The 20,997-nt window shown below is 40.1% G+C and overlaps 1 protein-coding gene across 5 annotated transcripts in view; it reads right to left on the bottom strand.

Moving 5' to 3' along the window:
- Window positions 1–18,535, bottom strand: part of SBF2 (SET binding factor 2) — a 255,137-nt gene extending 236,602 nt beyond the window's left edge. For 4 of the 5 annotated variants that reach the window (XM_055722188.1, XM_055722190.1, XM_055722191.1 and 1 more), the window contains exon 1: window positions 18,338–18,520. In XM_055722188.1, the coding sequence (XP_055578163.1) occupies window positions 18,338–18,392 (55 nt within the window). In that variant the 5' untranslated portion in view covers window positions 18,393–18,520. Of the gene's footprint in view, window positions 1–18,337 lie in introns of all 5 variants that reach the window. The other variant, XM_055722192.1, reaches the window with a different exon arrangement.
- Between the last annotated feature and the right edge of the window lie 2,462 nt (window positions 18,536–20,997).

Below are 20,997 nucleotides of genomic sequence, written 5' to 3'. Positions count from 1 at the left end.
GCATTAACAGGATTAACAGGTATTCTATTTGATAAATGTGGTAAGCAAAACCAAAATCTCTACCTTCCAAACAACCTATTTGCCAAAGTAAAAGGTTGTATCACTATTATTAGCAAAAGCACCAGCACGCTGAAATCCACTTACCTGATTTTCTCGTTTAGTATACCAAATAATTGAAATCCATATGCAAACGAGAGCTGCTCTCTGAATTTATAAACTGCAAGCCTTTTTATTCATCTAACCAGTGTTTGGTATCAGTCAGAACCCTGACACAGGAAGAAGAGCATGGTAGAAAAACACTAAGCCAAACAGCCGCCTTCTCTCTGACATTTATTGTCTTACATACAGTATTGCAATCTAGTCATCACACACTTAAAAAATGCTTGGGATTAGTTTAGAGAACTGAGAAGTAATGGATGACAAGACAACGTTGTGTGTACATAATCTCTGCTAACTAACTCCAAAATATCTCCATGGAGATTTAAGGGGAAAAACAGAAACTCTGTCAGAATGAAAAAAAGTCTGAGGAGCACCAATACTAGTAAAACAAACAGAAAAAGCTGTCATGTCAGATGCATAAGAATCTTCCTAAAGACCACGGCAGCTTCCTGAAGGTACAACCTCTACCTTGTATCAACTGTTCTGAAGTAACAGCACAGCTTCTACCCACCCTGCTCAGCCAGGCACACACTCCACCTACATACCTCTATTTTTCACTTCTCTTTGCTTCTCAGTTATCCCAGTCTCAACTTTATGCAAGGAATCTTCCCTAATTCATCTTACAACTCATCTCTTACTTTCTTGCAGTCATGATGACAAGACTAACTATTACTGCACTGCATCAGAAAAGTCCAAGTTACAACTTCAGTCCTGTTTTTCAGTTCTGTATCCCTAATAGGTATGGCACTGGATAAAACTAACATGACATTAATCAGGAAAAAAAACCTTGATAGATTAATTTCCTCATTTATTTGTTACTTTTTCATGTGGTGTGAAAGAACATGAGGCCAAAAAAATCCAATTACTTTTGAAGGTTTTTGTTTAAATCATGAAAGTACTACAGATAGCTAGTAAGGTGGCCCTCTACAGACTTACTGCATCACACTGAATCAATCGCTATGATAAAAACACACTAATATGGCAACATATTCTAACATGCAACTTATAAAGAAGTCATTTGTCTTTAATCTGAAGAAGTTTTCCAGGTTTCAGGTTATGTCCTACTTACGCACAATACAATCATAATATATATTAACTTGAAATTAACAGACAAGTTCTGTTGTGACACAGCAGTATTTTTTCCCCTCAATTTGAGGATCTGGGCCTCGTGTCTGGTCAATAACTGAAACAGCAAAGGCTTGTATACTGGTTTTAAAAAAAAATCATACATATTTTCCCACAGAAATAAGGAAAGGTTGCCATGAAGAATAATATCAATTTTATTCTTGAGATAATCTGGAATATTTTGTGACGTTTCTTTAGAAGTTCTTTATGTCTTCTTACCAAATAACACAAAGTGTAAGTAATCGTCAACACTGGAGTAAAAGAGAACATAGAGCATTATGACAGTGTTTACATCAAAGAAATAGTCCTTTGCCTTTTCTCACACATAGTGTTTCTGTATTTCATGTTTCAAAAGACTATCCTGCACAGAGCAGCTGAAAACACAGTGTTCATTCTCAAGCTCAATTCTGACATGTTTCAATCTCCGCTATTTCATTATACCCGCTTTTTTGCCCAGAGTTCAAAGTGATGATGTGGTACACAGTGAAGGATTCAAATGCTTTGTAAAGGATGTCATCTTTGTCATCAAACGTGCATATGAAGGATTACAGTAAAATTAAGCAAGAAATAAAATGCACATCTGTGTAAAAGATATAGCAGCAAAACACAGTTCCTTCTTCAAGCCAAGAAACCAGAACCCAAAACAAGCATGCTTTACAATATGCATCTTGTTTTACAATAAATAGAAGAATCCTTCACAAATAATATCCTTTATACAGCAGGTAATGTACTTTCTGAAATTGTCAAGGTGAAGGGTAACAAAACTTTAAGTCTACTTTAAGTTTAGATGCAGCATGGTCTGTTGATTTCAATACCAGAAAGATACTCCACAGAAACAGCGAAGTGTAACTGGTTGAAGTTGGTATGACACATTTAAACAAAAAACCAATCAATTCCAAAAGCACTTCCAGGTTGGGTAGTTGACCAATAAGAGAAATATTTCCATTACATCAAAAAACACACTGATTTTTAGTAAAAGCACTTGCTTGGAATCAAAGGAAATACATACTTGACCCAAAACTTATTTGAAAGGTCCACATTTCCTGCTAAATTGCAACATCAGCATAGCTTAGTACTGCTTTACACTGGACACACTGTCACTCTACACCTAGGCAATTACCATGACCTCCAAAAATTTAAAATTACCTTTGAATAGTATTTGCCAACGTTGTTAAAAACCAACATCTCTAAGTTCAAGATATTCTTGCAACACATGATCAAGCCATTTCATTTTAAATTTTCAATACAGTGCCTATGAACTACAACATAGTTCAGGCAGTAAAGATACATAAATCCCTTATGCCTTCACTACTTTGTTTCAAAAGCAGTATCTTCAGACACATCTCTTCTTTGTCTGCCCCAAATCAAGACAATCCTTCCCAAGCCTGAAATCTTTAAAGACAGAATCATCCTCATCAGGACCTTTTTGATAGCCCACACTGTGACAGTGCTGCAGAGATATCACAGAACTCATTTCTCCAACTGCCTCACATTAGCCTTAAATCAAGCATTTATTTGCAGCTCCATATCACACAGCACTGCAAATTCCTCTTTGGTCACTTGCTCAAGCCACCCACATCTGAACTCCAATCTGTAAATATAATTTAGCACATCTCAACATGCAAGATGTTTGCTCTGAAATTCAGTTGCTCCTGATCTACTTGCCAATCCTCTGTAGTAAGAAGCTGCCTCAACTTCCAAATCCCTTAGTTATCTCTCCACTACCTTCACAGGATTCTTCCTCTGTGTACTACACGCTTTCTAAAAGACAATGTTCATAATATCTCAGCTCCTCTTCCACTATCCTTTTTCATTCCTTACTGTTATTTAAAACATTTTTCTGTAATGCTTCCTGCCTCTAAGCATTTATGGAGCCACAATCCTTTAGTGAGAGGAACTGGAACATGTATCTGTACATACTCGCACCTCAGCAGATATCATTCATACATATCACACATCATCAAACTTCCTGACGTCATACTTAATTTAAAGTTTTTTCAAAACTTGCAGAATTTTGTGACTGGAAGGTCATCTCAACTGTCTATGAGAACATTACTTTCCCCTCAACTTCACAGCAACTGCCACATTCCTTCAGGTAATAAGATGCACATTGAAAGTCCATATAGAATTTCAGACAGTGCTTTCCTCTCCTGCATTCACATGCACATGCCCATAGTATTGTTTAAAACCAGGCTACAAAGATTAAAAAAACAACACAAGTCAATCTGTTTGCTCAATCCTTAACATTCATTTTGTTCTGCACATACATTTCTGCATTGATAAAAGAAATTTTAAAGCATTTTTTTCCTACTCAAAGTATTAGCAATGCATAAAGGATGAAGGAGCAACTTTTCTTCTCTTTTTTTTTTTCCCCCAGAACTAACCATCTGCTAAGATTTGTCTTTTTTGGTTTTTTGGGGGGGTTTTTTGTGGCTTTTTTAAGTCTGTATGCCACTGCTCACCTACAGGTGATGAGGAGTGACAGTCATTTGGGAGTTTCCCACCCTGTATATTCCCTGGGGTTCCAACAGGCTAAAACAATTAAATAATATTTTGAACTTACCAAAGCATGACTTTTACCTAACAGCTGTAACAACGCACATTAACAATAAAATTTCTGAGTGCATTCAGTGTTTCCCTCATACAAAACATTTTCGGAACACAGATGACAAATGATGCTTTACAAATAAGAATGATTCACATATCCTGGTAGGCCAAATATTTTGTCTGGACTGACTATAGACTAAAAATACAGCAAAAACAAAGAGTTTCCAGTAAGAGCTTATCTTATGGCCCATATGTATTTAACAAAAACTAGCTCTTTACCCACCTGCCAGAATGGCAGTAATGCCAATGTTCAGGCTGGTCATCGATCTACCAGCTAAACCTCACACAAGTACGTGCAAGCCAGTATTGTAAAGCAATACAAGATGATCTCAAGAGAGTTTGGCCCCAAGTGTTCAGACTCATTTTGCTCTGCATTCTCCAGTACTCCATAAGCCAGGGATAGGGGAGATGGGACGACACACACATGAGCGAGGCTCTGCAGTTATTGGGCTTCTGTCACACTAGAATCTCAAACAACTGGTGTGTCACCATTCAAACATCCCCAAGTTAACCACCAACACCCAGACACAGCCTTAAAGGAATGCTCTGCTGTCTAAAGATAAGAGGACCTATCGGGAGCACCTTTTAGGAGAACAAACTGGAACCAGAGATTGAGTAGAATGATTTTCAGGTCAAAATAACAATAGTCCAGAACAACAGGATCAAGCACATAACCACAAAATGCAATTCCATCAACGCTTACTTGATTTAAACCAAATGGAAAAACGTACATGCTAGTGATCACGCTTACACAAGGGGAAATGCAAGCAGATTGCCACAGTAGTCAAAATCATCTCATGATGTCATATCACTAAACTACCCCACAACAAACTTTGTTCTTCACAGCTGCAGAAAAGTTCCAAACAATATGTTTAGCTTCCGAACCAAGAACAAAAAGATTGGGTCTACTTCAAAAAGGCAATAAAAATTAACACCATTGTTCCAAATATCCACAAGTTAAACACTGTTTGTTTGTGTTCTGGCTGTCAAAGGTTACCAGTTTATTTCGTTCCCTCCTCCCCCAAGAACAGAACTGCCAGAGTGACTTAAATTAAGTGGGGATCAACACAAAGAAGGTGGTGGTTTATAAGCCATGCTGAAAAAGGATACGTTGTATCCAAATTTATTTTACATTACACTACAAAAACCTCACTTTCAAAGTTCATAACTGTTACTTTATATTTGTAGTTCTTCTCACACTAGCAGTCTTCACTAAAGCTGCACTTCGTAGAACATGAATTATACTTTGTCCACACAGCACAACAGTATTTCACCTGATCTCCAAGCATAGTTAACAAGTACTGCAAATACTGTTACATATTTACATGACTAAAACGGAAAAACATCATTAAATATAAAGGCCTACAATAAACATCAAATTTTTATTTTAAACACTAAGTATGTTCTTTCAGGTTTTTTAGATAATTCTTTTAAAACTGTACTGAAAGAATAAAGTACGATTCTCTGCTTACATGCTAAATCATCTTTTTCCTTACGCCATCTTCCACCCTATAAATAAGCTACACTGCCAAGATTTTACACATCAAAATGCATTTCCAGTGCATGCACCATTAGCAGTAAAAACAATTAAAAAAAAATCCTCAATCCACACTCTGCAACTGTAAAAAACAGAAGGAACTGGTTGTTTGAAATTAGACACACAACTAAAGAAAACAGAGCTGCATCCATGTCCTAGCAAACAATTAAATGCCACTTGACTGTGAGCCCATAATAAATCAATAGAACATAACCTCTCCCTCTGAGGTTGTGGCAGGCCCAGAATATTAACTGGAGTGTACTACAATGTGTCTGTTACAAAGGAAAGCAGATCCTCTCCTAAGAGACAGAAAAACAATGTTATTGCAAGCAAGAATGCTACTTTCAGATGTTTCCTACAGAAGCAAGGTTTATGTGATCAGCTGCCTTTAACCTAAATAAATATTGCCCAATGACCCTGATTTTAAAAAAGTTAGTATTCAAGAGACCTTGCTGTTTGTTTAGTAGCAGCACTACTAGGGACATTCAAGACAAAAGACAAAATGTGTAGAAAAAAGTCACTAGTTATGTTGCTTATTAAATAAATCACTAACTTGTTTCTCTAAGTACCCCGGACTCCTAAAATATAGCCCTATTTTAACATACCACAAAGCACCTCAAATTTAATATGCCTAGGAACATCAACTGAATATACTTTTTGCAAATTTACTTACTACACACTCAAGCACATTTACAGCAGCATTGATTTTATCTCCCACCTATAATACATGGGTCATTATGGGGTTCAATGCTCATTTTTTGTTTTGGTTTTGATTAAAGTCACTGCACACTGAAACAGCTCTTTTTAGCACTCACAAGTTTTTATATATATACATATAAATTATTAATTACTTTAAGAAAATGCAGATAAGCACATTAGAAGACAAGAATTCAAAGTGATCCTGAATGACTGGAAAAAGTTATTAAAAAAAAGTTAAGAGTATGACTAAGGAGAACTGCAAAGCTGCAGAGTTTAGGTCAGAACAGCTGACTGCAGATATACAAGATGGTCAAATAGTTATCAGTTTAGTTCAAACGGATGTAGAGGTTAAAGCAGACCACGAAGTGACCGTAAGTGTTGTGATGTTGAAAATTAAAAGAAAAACCAACTAAAAATAAAAATAAAATCAGAGTCATGCCTACACATGGAACTGTCTGCAAAACCAGCAAATAAATCTCACTCTTAGTTTTGGTAAGATTTCAAGTATTTACCACATCCAGTTTGGTCACCACACTTCAAGGAAAATAGTGTAACAGGCTTAAAACTGTACCAAAAAACCATTTGACTCGAACACTATGAACACCCTTCTAGAAGTCAAGACAGAGTAGCACTGGAACAGACTGATAAAGCAGGTTGTGGAATTGCTGTTATTGAGGGGTTTTACAAATGAGTTAAAGATCCACCCCGACCAGCAAAGGCTACAGCTAGTTGTGCCTTGGGCAAGAAGACAGGATCAGGTGATGCCTGGAAGTCCTATCCACTCTTACTTAAGACTCAGGACTATAGCAGCCAGGGCCAAATAGGAGCTCTGGGATTCTCCTAATCCATTCTTACCCCCTAGGTTGCAAGTCCCAACACCACAATGTTTTCTGGTGGGTTTTTTTTCCCCACAATTCCATACCATTTATTTCTGAGTTTACTGTTGCCATTATCACCAGACATTAAGCTGACGTTTACAGAGAACTGTCCCAACAAATTCCAAGAACTTTTTTCTGTGAGACAATAGCTAAACTGGAGAGCATTGTTGTGAATATTTATGTCCATCTTTCCTCACCACTGCTTGTACTTCAGCTTGCATTTATTAAAACTGCATTTTATCCAAAATTTTAACATCTGGTCACACAGTATCATGAGGTCTTTCTGAAGCCTTTCGCCATAAGCTTTAGATTCAGCTATCCTGAATTATTTTAATATTGGTTTTAATCAACTGCAAGTCTCATCCCCTAACTATTCCACCTCTCTTTTTACCAGATATTTACAAGTTGAACAAAAAAGGTCTGCAAAATTAACTTTGTGAGTCCATACTATCAACTTTGCCTGTGAACAGTGACCACTTGTTTCTATCCTTTAATGTACTCATAATTCTCAAGCCTCTTACCATTTAACCAGCAACAGCTTAGATTCCTTAAAAGCCCCAAATACAAAAATTTTCTAAAAATTAAGATTGGCAAGACAATGTTGACAAAAATCTTTGTCCATCTGCAAGTAAAAAGCATACAACATTTCATACAACTATATTAGGATTACTATAGTCCAAATCTCTTCTTGGTAACTATCAAATATATAAGAATAAAAAAAGACTCTAGAGTCTTCATATAACCAAAAATCAAATCTAATAAAACACAGAATTTATATTCTGGTCTCTGCAAATGTATTTTCAAACTTTTAAGACAGCAAAGTTATTATTAGGTAGGGAGTACATACCAGATTTAGACAGGAATGGATTCCTACTGCTCAAGAACTACTGCTCATTTTTAGACTTCATATGGATATTGCGATTTTCTAAAAATGGGCTATTTACTAAAAAAACCAAACCTGGACCACATTTTCTTAAAAAAAAAAAAAAACACCAAGAAAATGAAACCCATAAGCAAACACATAAACAAAAAATTTAAAATAAAAATGCAACAACTTCTCGCAAAGTCAGAAAGGTAGAAAGTGTGTTTTCTGGACACTTTTCAAGAGCACTCTCACAAAAAAATAAAATGCTTCAGTGGCAGCCTTGCCTCTTCCAAAAAGATGCCATGTGGCAAAAGAGAACAAAATAATAAAATATCCTTGTGTAGACTGTTTTTGTTAAATATGTATGATCTCATCTCTCTTCATAATAAACACTATAAACAAAACATTTTGAAAACACAGTACTGAAACAACAACCTTACAAAAGTATCACTACTTGAATCAACACTTTACTCAGTGGCGAACCTGGTATCATTATTTATGCAGATTTATCAAACAGGAAAGAGAATCTTTTGAAAGAAGAGTTTTGAATTCAAAATCACAAACATGTGGCACTCTACGGTTTTGTTTTCTTTTAAGTTGCCTGTAACTGAAAAAACATGACACTTGCTTTGGCTGTCCTGCTGAATTATAATGCCATTACAGCTGACACACCACAGCTTTGACACTCTAGTCCTAGTACAACCTACTGAGATGGTTTGGGATGTTCTAGTCCTTTTTGTTGCTTCTCTGCTGGAAACAATCAACCCCTCAGAGTTGGAAAAAAGAGAATATGTGCCCCATGCCTCAATCACATCAATACAAATCCAGGTGTCTCGGCTTAAAGCATGTGTACTGGCAGCTTTGAGTCAAAAACTCAGCTCATTAGCAGAGCTAGCAGAGAACTGACACAACTGTCTACAACTGCTGTAGGGGCAGTTGCCTCCAGGTAAAGGGCAAATCTGAGACTTCCACAGGCATTATCTTAACTCACTTTAGCAAAGCGGACCAGAATTTGCTACTTAAAAAAGCACTTAAGTTTCAGCCACTATAAAACAGGTAGAGAGGAAACATTTCTCTGCAGCCCTTTGAACACTTGCATGAGTTTCTGAACAAAAACTCTGTATTTGTTACCACAGAAAACATCCTTTTATTCTGTATATGTGCCTCAGTACCTTAACTGTTTCGGAATTACTATTAAAAGCATCCATACCAAACCATGGGCTTTCGACCATTGCTGACACTTGTGGATCATGAGGAACACACACTAACCAGTTTCCTATTTTGCAAAAGCAAGTAGTTCCTCAAATGCAGAAAATAGTAATTCATTAATTATATTTCTGAGAAACATGGGGTGAATCCCAAAGTCAAAGGCATTGCCCAGGCAGCAGCTCTTCCCTCCCTTAATGGAGAATTCCAACTAGTTCCACAGTTGCAGTCTGGCACAATCCATTGCTTAGGCAGAGGCGCCAGACTAAACTACTTTACAAAAAGCAAATTTTCCCTAGAAGCCCATCAGCAACAGTGCCAGTCACAGCACCAGGAACCTCAAGGGTCCACTGCTTTACTGAAAGAGCAGTGACATTCTGAACCGCACAAAAGCCATCTCCAGGGCTTACAAGTACTATGCTTTCAAAGCTGGGAAAGAAGAGGATATCAAGGGCAAATCCAGACCCTTCTACAAGACACAATGAATTCAATAACGATTTTATATCAACCACATTACCATCCACTACCAGCTCTTACAGGGTCAGCATTCAGAGCTGTCTGTCACTAAACAAAAAACAGTGAAGAAAAAAAAATTCTCACAGACTGAAGGTTCTACAAACTCACAACCTAGAAGAGAGAGGCTAGAAATAAATTACCAATAGAATATGGGAAAAAAACTGGGTTTAATTCTGTTTCAGGAAGGAAAAACATAATCAATTTTCCTTTGACATCATCTTAATAAATTCTAAGTTCTTCAAAATTATGAAACCCACTTCTCTCTTCACATTACCAATCAATATGAAAGAAAACTGAAATCCTCTTGTAACTTCTACTAGAATGATCCGTGTTAAACAGCTTAAAAATAGCACATCCTAACAATATAGAACACCAGCAGCTTAGTCACTACACAAGCTTCATAAAACTATGATATATTTTTCTGGGAAAAGAGACTAATTATGAAGAAACAGCTCTGCAGGAACAAAGCGTGTGGCTTTTTTCTTTTTTTTTTTACGCAATTACAATTTGCATTTTATGAAAAGCAGCCCCTGTAATAGCATTAAAAAAACACAATTTCCTAATTTACTGTTATTTAAGAAATACAGTACACCCATTCAACCGTATTTCAAGAAAAGTCCATTACAGTTGTATTTATGACAAGATCACAGTTTCATCCTTTTGAAAAAGTCTTGAGTATTTTGTTAGTCATGCAGCCAGCTTATGCTTACTACCACTCAGGAATTATATTTATAGTTCGTAGAACAATAGTCACAAAAGAGGACGAGTGTCTGTATTTCTTTGCCCAAAGCACAAATACACGTACAAAAAGTACAAATTTAAAACGTGAAAGTTTAACAATGCAGCAATCAAGCTAAAAGGTTTATTGTGCTACTTGTAAGAAACCAAGAGAAACATGAGTGCAATGTTTTTTAAATATGCAAATAGCTAACAGCCATAAGCATTACTAAAGGCACTCTAACATCTTATTCTGTAACTATTTTCAATTATTTCTTACTTAGCCAAACTAAATGTACCACCTTAAGTCTTAATGCTTAATACCTGTCCCTAGCTCAATTACTTCACAAAACTTCACACCAAATACCTTTTCAGTTTCTAAGAAATAAGAGTGGGAAAAGGACTTTTTTACATAAACTAAAGTTCTAGCAAACACTCTTTTAGGCCCAAAATTTACAGCAGGAACCAAACCTGGCCTTTGTGTTTATGCGATGAATTGACACTTATTTAAAGATGAAAATCACCAGAAATCAGACTGACTGGACAAGAGGGCTTCATCTCAGAAAAACACAGAGTAGATAGAAATGGCTAAACAGAGGTTGAGAGACAGAAGGAGGGAGAAAGAGACACTAAGGTCAGAGGTTCGTCTGGGATAGATGTAGAAAGTCAAACTAGAAGACAGAAAGAATTTTAAAATACTACAATGTGTCAGAGTAAGCAGGAAGAGTAGCCACTGTCTTACAGAGCAAGGGTTCCCAAACCACGCTGAAGTAATATGCAGCCCACTACGGAGCCTAAAGGCAACGCTGCCCACTAACAACTCTCAGTACTCCTAGAATTCGTATTTATGGCATCTGGCAAAAGTAGCTCAGTGAAACCCATTTTCCAAAGCACAATCTTCCACAACAGAAGTCAAGATTCTAGAAAGTAGAGTTGTTTCTTTGCATCCACAAGTACCTGAGAAATGATCTGCCAGAATCTCCCATCTTCCTTCCAGTTACTATTCCATTAGACCAAATATATAAGTCTACCCTTTAAAAAAAGACATTTCCAACCTTGCTGAAGGGTCCAGATAGTGCATTTTCTTGGTTTTGCATTTTTAAATCCTACCAAACACCACATGAACGACACTTAAAGAACATTATTCCTACCTTCCCACCCACCCCCTCAAATTTCTGAGTGACTGATTTTGTGACCCCAGTAACATTCCTTTGTCTCTTTTTACCTATTGATGTCTCCCAGGGTTCAATATGGTTTTGTATGCTGCTGTCCTGAACATGTATCCAGAATTATGATTTTGTATTTTCAGTATATTAGCATTCCTTTACTACAGCTATACAAAATCTCAGACTGCACTGTCACCAGCTACTAATTTTGGCTGCGGTACCAAGAGTCTGTTACATATGGCCAGTTTAGTGGAATTTTTGTGATTAGTTACTATGTTGTTACCTTGAGCACAAGACTACTACAAAGCAAACAAAGAACTCAAACTGTGTTCAATGATTGCATTTTTTCATATTATACAATTTGTAGGAGACTGAAAATTGAGATTTGTAAACACTAAAAACAAGAAATCACTATGTAGCTAGTCACTAACAGATAAGCAGTAACAAGCATGTTCTTGGCTCAATGAGCAGGGATTTAACTGCCAAATCCCAATCAACACTAATTGGATTGTCCTTGACTTCAGAATATATCACTGACACCAATGGAATAATTTATTTCAACAAATGCATATAACTGGAATACATTTCCCAAAACACCAAGCAGAGGAAATTAATCAATAATGCTAGTGCTATTGTTAGATTTTCAGGCTTCTTGCTTATATAGTGTAAAAAATTATTTCTCATGTTACTGCAAAGAAGTAAAAGGAGAGGTGAATCAAAGAGAAGCTTCCTTATCACCAGTATGTATTTGTAAGATACAACTTTCACTGACATTTATCAAGGTTGAACAGTGAATCTACTGTTCCACATTTTAAAACAATTCCACAGTGACTGTGGTTTTCCTTTGTTTTTTATTTTCTAAGTACCAGTAGCTGGGGATGTAGCTGGTATTTTAAATTCATGACAGTGAACTACCATAGCAGTATAATTATCTTCCTCAGTGCTGTAAGACTATTATGTTTGTGACACTGGAGGAGTTAAATGTCATTCTCATTGTCCCCCCACTGAAAAATACGCTTGCACTTGCGGTTAGAGAAGGACAGTGCTTAAATAGTTTTCAGGCTTGCATAACAAACTGTTTTTCATGAACATGCTGCAGGAAAAGTGTCTTTTTGTTAGATAATCCACAAAATTAATCCAGGACAGAAAAGGGGAGAGAGAGTTTCTTAACTGCAAGTTTGTCTTAAGGTATCCCCAAAGAAAGAAAATGCTTCTTCCATTTACAGAATCTGTGTCCTCACATTTTAGGGCTATGAAGATAGCTTACAGAATAAAACATTCAGCCTCCATGCATGTCTGACTAAAATTGAAAGGCTGAAAAAAACCTTAAGTTTTATTGCTGTTGTTATGACAGCAAGACCAAGCAAGCAAAGAGTTTCAAATCCAAGTTCTTCAGAGATATTAATCAGCAGGTATGAGGGAAAGAAAAATTACATTGATCTGTACTGATTTAATTTTTTCTCCAAAATTATAGTGAATCCATAAATCAAAATAACAATTTTTCAAGTCAACATCATATTTTAGAAGGAAGTGCTTGGATACATTTTAGGAAGACATGCTACCAAAAAAATACTGGTGGTGCTGGGGTTTTTCCTCATACATTTTAGGAAGACATGCTACCAAAAAAATACTGGTGGTGGTGGGGTTTTTCCTCATACATTTTAGGAAGACATGCTACCAAAAAAATACTGGTGGTGTTGGGGTTTTTCCTCCATGCAGACTTCTAAGAAGGCCTTACTCAAAAAAAAAAAAAAACAAACCAAAACACTACCAAAAAACACACAAAAACACACACATGCTTTTCTCATTCTGTTTCAGCTTGGTATTGTGGAGAGTGCTGTATTTGAAAACTAAACTGAGCAAGGACAAGGTTTGTAGAAAGAGGTAATTTCTTATACTAGAACAACCGATTTGTTCGGAAAAGCTTTTGGGCACACATGCCCTTCTCCAGTCATAGCCAACTACAGTAATCTCTTACACAGCTACTTACATATCTGCATTCTGCTTCAGTTCTGATAGTACACCTCAGTTACAGCTACAGGAACTCTTCTGCTACAAAAAAGATTTAGTTTTTGTTGGGGTTTTTTTTGCCTTTGAGATTTCCCTAGATTGCACTTGCATCACATTAAGCCGCAGCACAGATAAGAAAGCCATGGCAGTAACAGTTTGATTCCTTTATTTTTCTATGTTTTCTGTTTTACAGAGATTGCACACCAAGAAATCACTCCTTATAGACACGCTAGCCCAGAGGAATGCCCGACTATGAATATACAATAAATACACCAAAATAGCCTCATGACATTGTATGATATTTACTCCCTCAACATAAAAAGAATATTCTTCACAAGCAAAGTCTGCCCACAGGAAAAAAAAAAAAAATAGAAGAATCAGACAACTGCATTTAGGAACTTCTACTCTAGCATCAATCACTTGTTTCAAAATCCACCAAGATACGAAGCTATGTTAGACAAGAAAGGCTTTCCCGAAAACAAGTTGATCAAAATCAGAACAAAAAGAACCACAACTGAGCCTACACGTTTTATCAGCATTTATCAGTTATGACAACAGCCAAATAAAACTGCTATACTGTTGCAAGCCTTCTGTCATACACATTGCAACTGCACACACAAGCAAGAACAAAAAAAACTAATAGTAGTCTGTCTTCCTACAGAGAACAAAACTCATGGAAAACATTTCGCTTCATCTCACAGGTTTTCAGTGTTAACAGCTGGGTACACAACAGCATCCTATACAGGAAAGCCAGTATGGGTATATGGGCAAATTAATCAAATCCAGTATTTAGTTCTCTCTTCTTTAGCCTTAGCTTTCAGTTGCTGAGCTTAGACACAAACATTCTCTTTCACCTTTTTCAAGTACCACCATATGTAAATTCCAGCGATAAAGTAATGATTATGGCTTATATCAGCAAAAACAAACTGAAACAAAACAAAAAGGCATTTTCTCATGCCCTTCTATGATCTTTGTAAACATCTGTGTTCTTGTTAAACCCCATCCACATTCCATTATGCAAACATATTAAATGGGAATTTTTGATGAAGCCGATCAAACACTTCAAAATACATGGAAAAAGAAAATGGATATACAGTCAGGTCTTCTGGTATTTTCTCTAGCTTTTAACCCAGAGTGCCTACATTTTCTAGCACCTTTGTTCTCTTCAGAGACTTCTTTAACCGCCTTTTGTAGCAAGTTACATAACAGCTTTATATTGTGCTGATATGTTAGAGAAAAAAGTGGTTATCTACCTTAGTAAAGGTTCAGCTAAATGCAAAATAAACATAGGAAAAAAATCAGCCTTGGTGTATCACTGAAATCCTTTGCATTTCCACTGTTAGAACAAAACCAAGGGTTTTAATTAAATCTGGTTTCTCCAACTCTGTCAAGACACTGAACATGGAACTTCCAATAGCAGCTACAGCTATTACATACTTTAGTGACTCAGAACAAGTTTCTAAAACACACAACAGCAATTAAAACTATGATATATTTAAGCTTACTTTTACGGTGAGAGCTATAGACAAGTATTTTTTAAGTGGGAATACAGTCAACTGTACCTGAAACTCATAAAAACCTATGTGAATCAGATCGTTCAACACTTCTCCTTTAATTTCCCGTGTACCTGAAAGTCTATGGACACTCAAGACATCAATGGCAAAACTCATTCTCTACTCAGGCTGAATCTCAGTGCATCTTGCCAAGCACAAATAAACTGCCTGTTACACAATCTATTCAAAGGCACCCGTTACTTTTACCCGAGCAAGTAGGAGAATAAGGTATCTGACTAACATCTTTTCGCCCAAGGTTCTAGGACCATTTCAGCTGATATAAATTCAGGCTGCAGTGATCTACCCTCCTGCACGCTCCTGCTCCTCCTTTATACAGATACTGGCATTCATGTGACATCCTGGTGAGCCAACTGTTTGAAAACTGAGCAGAAAAGCAACCCAGAAAAAGAATAATACAGTGACGCAGGCAAAATACTCAGCAAGAAAGGTCTTTTTGACAGGTCAGCATCCTAAACCAAGCTGAAAACGAAAGGAAAATTTAGCACAATAGGAATGACAGCACTAGGACTGCAGTAACATCAATATACATAGGCCTCGATTGGCACAGGAATGAACTTTAAAATGTTTGATCCCCCAAAGGATCAAACCTCTTTGGTTTATTTGAGGACAATAAAAACATCTTTTCACTTCCCCTTAAGACTAAATTGAATAAAAACTTGTAGCACCAATAAAGCTTTTCCACAACAAGAAAAATCTAGAAATCTGCTCCTAAATTGCACAAGTGCACAAACCCAGCATTTTAGATATTTACAGTGAAGGTTTTTGAATAAAGCTAAATTAATCTGCACAGGAAAGCAATACTTTTACCACATTTTCAGTATACTGCAGATATTGGTACATGTAAATAAATCCCTATAATCCATGTGAAGACAGAGCAGATGATGGTTGCTATAGAGAGACAGCAGAGACAGTAGGGCTTTTCTGGGAGAACAGTCATTGCTATAAACATCCTTTCTTATTAACCGCAAGTACACATTATCCCAACTGCTGCTGATGTACAGGTTGGGGAAGAGGGGGAAGGTTACAGGGTTTTTGTTTGCTTGTTTACACAAAGGTATTCCAGAGTATTCCTAAAAAAAACACTATAAAATGTAATTACACTCAACATTAAAATCAAACCTATTAAAACAAAACCAGAATGTTATTGAAGATTTTAAAAAAAGTCCATACTTAAAAATTTAATAGCTTCACGGGTAATAAGTCTACAATCCTGGAAATGTTTGTCCTTGTTTTTTCATATAGAAGGAGGCATAATAAATGCATCGAGAAACTAGAACTTTTACAAGAAAAAGAAAGGTCAGTACTCCATGTATTATGGGATCGCACGTGGGGGTAAAGGAATTTGGAAAACAATGCATGCCTAGTCTTCAACAGAATGTTGTTCCTTCAAGCATTTTAGTATGAAGCATTAAAAGTAGCAATGAGTAATTTAAATAATGAAGTCTAAACAGTTATTTTCTGGGCATGACCTTTTCAAATTAAGGTTCTGGTTCTGGAGTTATTTCTGAATCTGCTCAATTTCATCCATGCACGCAATTCTACTAAACTTAATGAGACAATTTATGTACAGGAAGTTAAACACATACTTAAATGCTACAGATGAAAACATTTTACAAAACCCTAAAGCTTTCCAATCCATAATTTTATTTCACATGGCAGCTGTCATATTGATCATACCCTTTAAGAAGGCAGGCTACTTGCTTCACCTTCCCCTTAAAAGCACCCTGATTTTTTGGTTGCTTCTTTGTTTTGATTTAAGCTTTCAACTATTGTTGGGGAAGAAGCTCCAAACAGGAGAGAGGCAAAAGGGGAGGTCTTTACTTTTATTATAAAGTACTCTCCATTTCACATATCTTACACTTTTGCTACTGCAATTAGAATAAGTCTATTTCCAAATGGGGTGGGAGGGGGAACCACGTCATAATTAATGGAACGTATTATGGAATATATGGAAAATCATGCCAGTATAGAAAAATCCAGCAGATCCTTAGCAGAATTTTGTAAGCCGCTGTGTATTTAAACACATAGATATGATGATTTCTCTGAAAATTATATTTCTTAAAAAAAAACCAAAGGATCTTACTCCTGGAGTTTATTAGCTACACTTGTAGAATGAACAAATACAGACTACACACAACTGTTACTTCAAAGAATTACTTACAGTAACAAACTTGAGTGTTGTTTGGTCTATGCATAGTCAAATAAATTAGGGGACATGCAACTATTTAAAATACTGTTTATTAACAACATATATTCAAAGGACTGTTCTGAAATACACAGCACAAACACATACCAGTTGACAATCACTTAATTTTCAAATCAGTGTATATACGGATTTGAGGTCTCCCCAGCAACAAACGTGACATTATAACACGAAGTCACATAATATGAACCACTCTACCCACAAAATGACAGCAGATAACACCACTTCCCTTTCACCCGAGCAGACAGCAAAGCAGCCATTCCCGAAGAGCCTACCGAGTGCCACAGCACTTCCCCAGGTGCTAGCCGCATCAAGGCCATGAGCTCCAAGACCCCACTCAAAACGGGCCGCAAGCCCCACTGCTTGGCAAGCCCCCTCCGTCTCTTGTTTTCCTTTGAGGCCGCGGGTGTACGTGCCTCAGCTAGCGGTACAAAGGTGAGAGAACAGCAGCCAGTGCCGCCGTCTTCTGCAAGAGGCGGCCGGGGAAACGGGCACGCACAAACAGCACCGGCACCCAGCCGGCCCGGCGGCTGCCCGCGTGGCAGCACCGGCCGGTGGTCGGGGCGGGGAGCCGGTGCTGTGCACGGCCGTGGGCAAAATTTTAAGCCGCCCCCACTTTCTGGAAGGAACCGCCGCCCGTTTCCAACATCTGGGGTCGGTGGGCCAAGGCCGCGGGGTACGCTCCGGCCGGCTGCCACCCGGCTCGCCGGATGGGCTTAGCGGGGCTGCCTGGTGGGCTGAGGCCGGCGGGGGGTGCCAGGGCCCGGCTTGCCGGCCGCCGGGTGCCTGGGGGAGCCCCTCCGCTTTCCCGCCGGGCCGCTTCGCCTCAGGAAAAAGGGATTAACCCTTCCCTCGCCCCCGCCGGCCGCGGCGCCCCTGGGCGGGGGTGAGGCCGCCCGACTGCCCGCCGCCACCCTCCTCCCCACGGCCGGACACGCGCCCCGTGTGCGCGGCAGTCTCCTCCTCCTGCGGCCCGACCGGAGGCGGGAGGGGGCCGGGGCCGGACAAGAACGAGGGGAGGGGGGAAGAGGCCAGCCAGGCACCGCGGGGCAGCCCTGCGCGCAGCCACACCTACCTGTCTTCTCGTGGTCATAGCCCACCACGATGAAATAGTCGGCCAGCCTGGCCATGGCTGAGAGGGGCCCGCCTCGGGCCTCACCACCCCTGCTGCGGCGGCGGCTCCCGGGAGGCTCAGCATCCTCCCCTCCGCGCCCGCTGCAAGAGAAGCGGCACCACCTCAGCCATGTTGGAGGCGCGGGCGCCTTGTGCGCCTGCGCGCCGCCCAGACCGCTGCGCCGTGACCCCGCCGGGCTGGGCGTGGGCTGAGGGCTCGCCGGCGGCAAGTGGCTGGGGCGGCACGGCCCCGCTGGCCCGGGCAGCCCGTGGGGGCCACCGGTACCAACGCTAGCGTCTCGCTTCGCGGCCCACCGAGGGCGGGGAGGGCCGCCCGGGCCCTCCCCGCTCTCGGTGGGCTTTGTCTCCTCGCAGCCCCCCTGTGAAGTACCCACCCAGGGGCTGGGGCTCCGCAGCACTTTTTCCCTCAGAAACAAAACGGCGGCAGGTCCGACCGATCTGCGCGCTCACCAAAAGGCGGGTGCCTGGGCGGGAATCACCTCAGCGCGCCCCGCAGGGACCTCTCCTGAGGGGAGCTGCCGCGGGGGCGACCATCGCCCCCCCTTAGGCTATGAGAGAGTAAAACCCGGCGGCGAGATAAGGCCGTGCCCCCCGGCTCTTACATTTCATGTCAGGGGTCCAGACTTACATTTCCAGGGTGTTTCCTGTCACGTTTTTCCCGGGATGTGCGGAACGTGCGGGCGCTGACGGCCGGGCGCGAGCGGCTCGCTGGGCGCTGTGGCGGGAACGGGGGACGAGCTCGCCCTCACACCGGCAGCCGCGGTCCCCTGCGGGCGCGGTGGCAGCGCCCTGAGGAGACAGCCCTGCCCTGCCCTGGGGCTGCCGCCGCCTCCAGCCCGCCGCGATGCCCCCCTCCATCCGGGGCAGGAGGCTGGCGGTGCCTCGGCGTAACCCTCCTGGCCTCCGATGTGCTGCTCTGGGCACATGGCGGTGGCTACCAGGGCAAGCGGGGAGAGTTCGTGTGGCTGTTGGGCTCATGTGGCTGTTGATAGCCTACAGATGAGGCCAATACCTTTGGGTTCTCACTCTTGAAAGCCCAGTGAGCTTGCTAGCAATCGCAGAGGTGCTGGTGATAAACAGGTTGTCTGACAGTACAACACATTTAGTTAACCTGTGGAGATAGCCAAAACGTTCTGATGAGCTTCCGTGTATGTCCCGTTTGACAGCTCAAAGAGAAAAAACAAAGCAAAGGACATGGCTGCACTGCAGCAGCCCTGGGTACCGGGTTGCACGTGGAAATGCAGCAAATTCACTGGCTTTGCTCCTGACCATCCACTGTCATGTGGGACCCAGCAGACAGTCACTAGCGGTGTCACAGAGACATTTCTGTTTCAAAAATGCATTTCTTATACCTCCTACTTCACTGGGACATACAGATACGGTGTCTTGCTGATAACCCAGAAGCAAATTGGTCAGGAAGCTTTGCCAATCAGTTACAGCGTTCTCCCTTGTGCCTTCTCAGCAGAGGGCAGCCGTCAAAATCTCCTTGGAGTAGTCAGCCTGGTGGCTTAACTGCTTTTAAGTAGTTGCCATGTAGAAAGATCTAAACTTAATAAAATTGCTTGCTAACTTTAGGAGCAAAGAAAAGTGCAAAATATATGCATTGAAAAGACTGAGTATACTTTTGAGAAAGAGATGCACCCTGTGGGGTCAGTCACCTCCTCTACTAGGTAGCAACTAGAAGAAAGAATGCTTTCTTCAGTTATGCATAGGCATTTTCGTTCATGAACCTGTATACTTTAATGACTGAAACCCACAAAGCTGTTTTCAAAAGACTGAGCTTTTTGATTAAAAGCATGTCTGAAGTAGCAACAACGGAATGCAAATCTTAATGAAGCCACACATTACCCCTGCGAGGCTGACAAGGATAAAGCTCGTTGCTGTGACTTCTGAAGGGGGATGTCCCAGTTCTTCAACAGCACAAAGCCAGGACATACAACAGTTTACAAAAGCAAGGGATAACGTTCCGCACAGCAAAACCTGCAGGGAAAGTTTAGAGATGCTAAGAAATTACCCAGGTTGGAGCTGAAATGGAACCTTAGGGTTATCGTATCTGCGCTCATAAGCAAGCTCAGTATGTAATGACAAATCTCAGTAGTGAAGTCTCACTGCTCTTTTAAGCCAGCACCTCTAGCAGAAGAGTATCACTGAACACTTTTCCAGGGCATTAACAAGTGCTGGATCAAGAGGAAGACGTTATTTATTGATTCCCCAGTCCTTGCTAGCGCCCACTCTACAGCCTTGCTTCTTCTTCCATCTAGACCAATATAGCCAAAGCTTGGTTAGTTTATAAAGCATGTCATAAGTGGCACATCTGAAGTACTCATAACAGGAAGGGTACTGTTCATCTGGGTTTGAACACAGCTTATGTACCTGCGTGGACAGCAAAAGGAGTCAATCATCTGTAACTTACTTCCTTAACTTCCCTTAAGTATAGAGCAATCTGATCTTATAGGACAAATGAGGAAGTAGAGCAGACAGATTGTTTGCTCACCTAAAGGCTAATACAAAGTAAACTGAACTTTCATCCAGACCGCCAATAACATAATTCCCTCCGTTGCAGCAGAATAGCCTGGCTCCTCAAGAAGCCCACAGAGTAGC

The sequence above is a fragment of the Falco cherrug genome, chromosome 10, assembly GCF_023634085.1.
Source record: "Falco cherrug isolate bFalChe1 chromosome 10, bFalChe1.pri, whole genome shotgun sequence".
In the NCBI taxonomy this organism is placed as follows: domain Eukaryota; kingdom Metazoa; phylum Chordata; class Aves; order Falconiformes; family Falconidae; genus Falco; species Falco cherrug.
The sequence above is the reverse complement of the archived record's forward strand: the minus strand, read 5'-3'. Positions and strand labels throughout refer to the sequence as shown.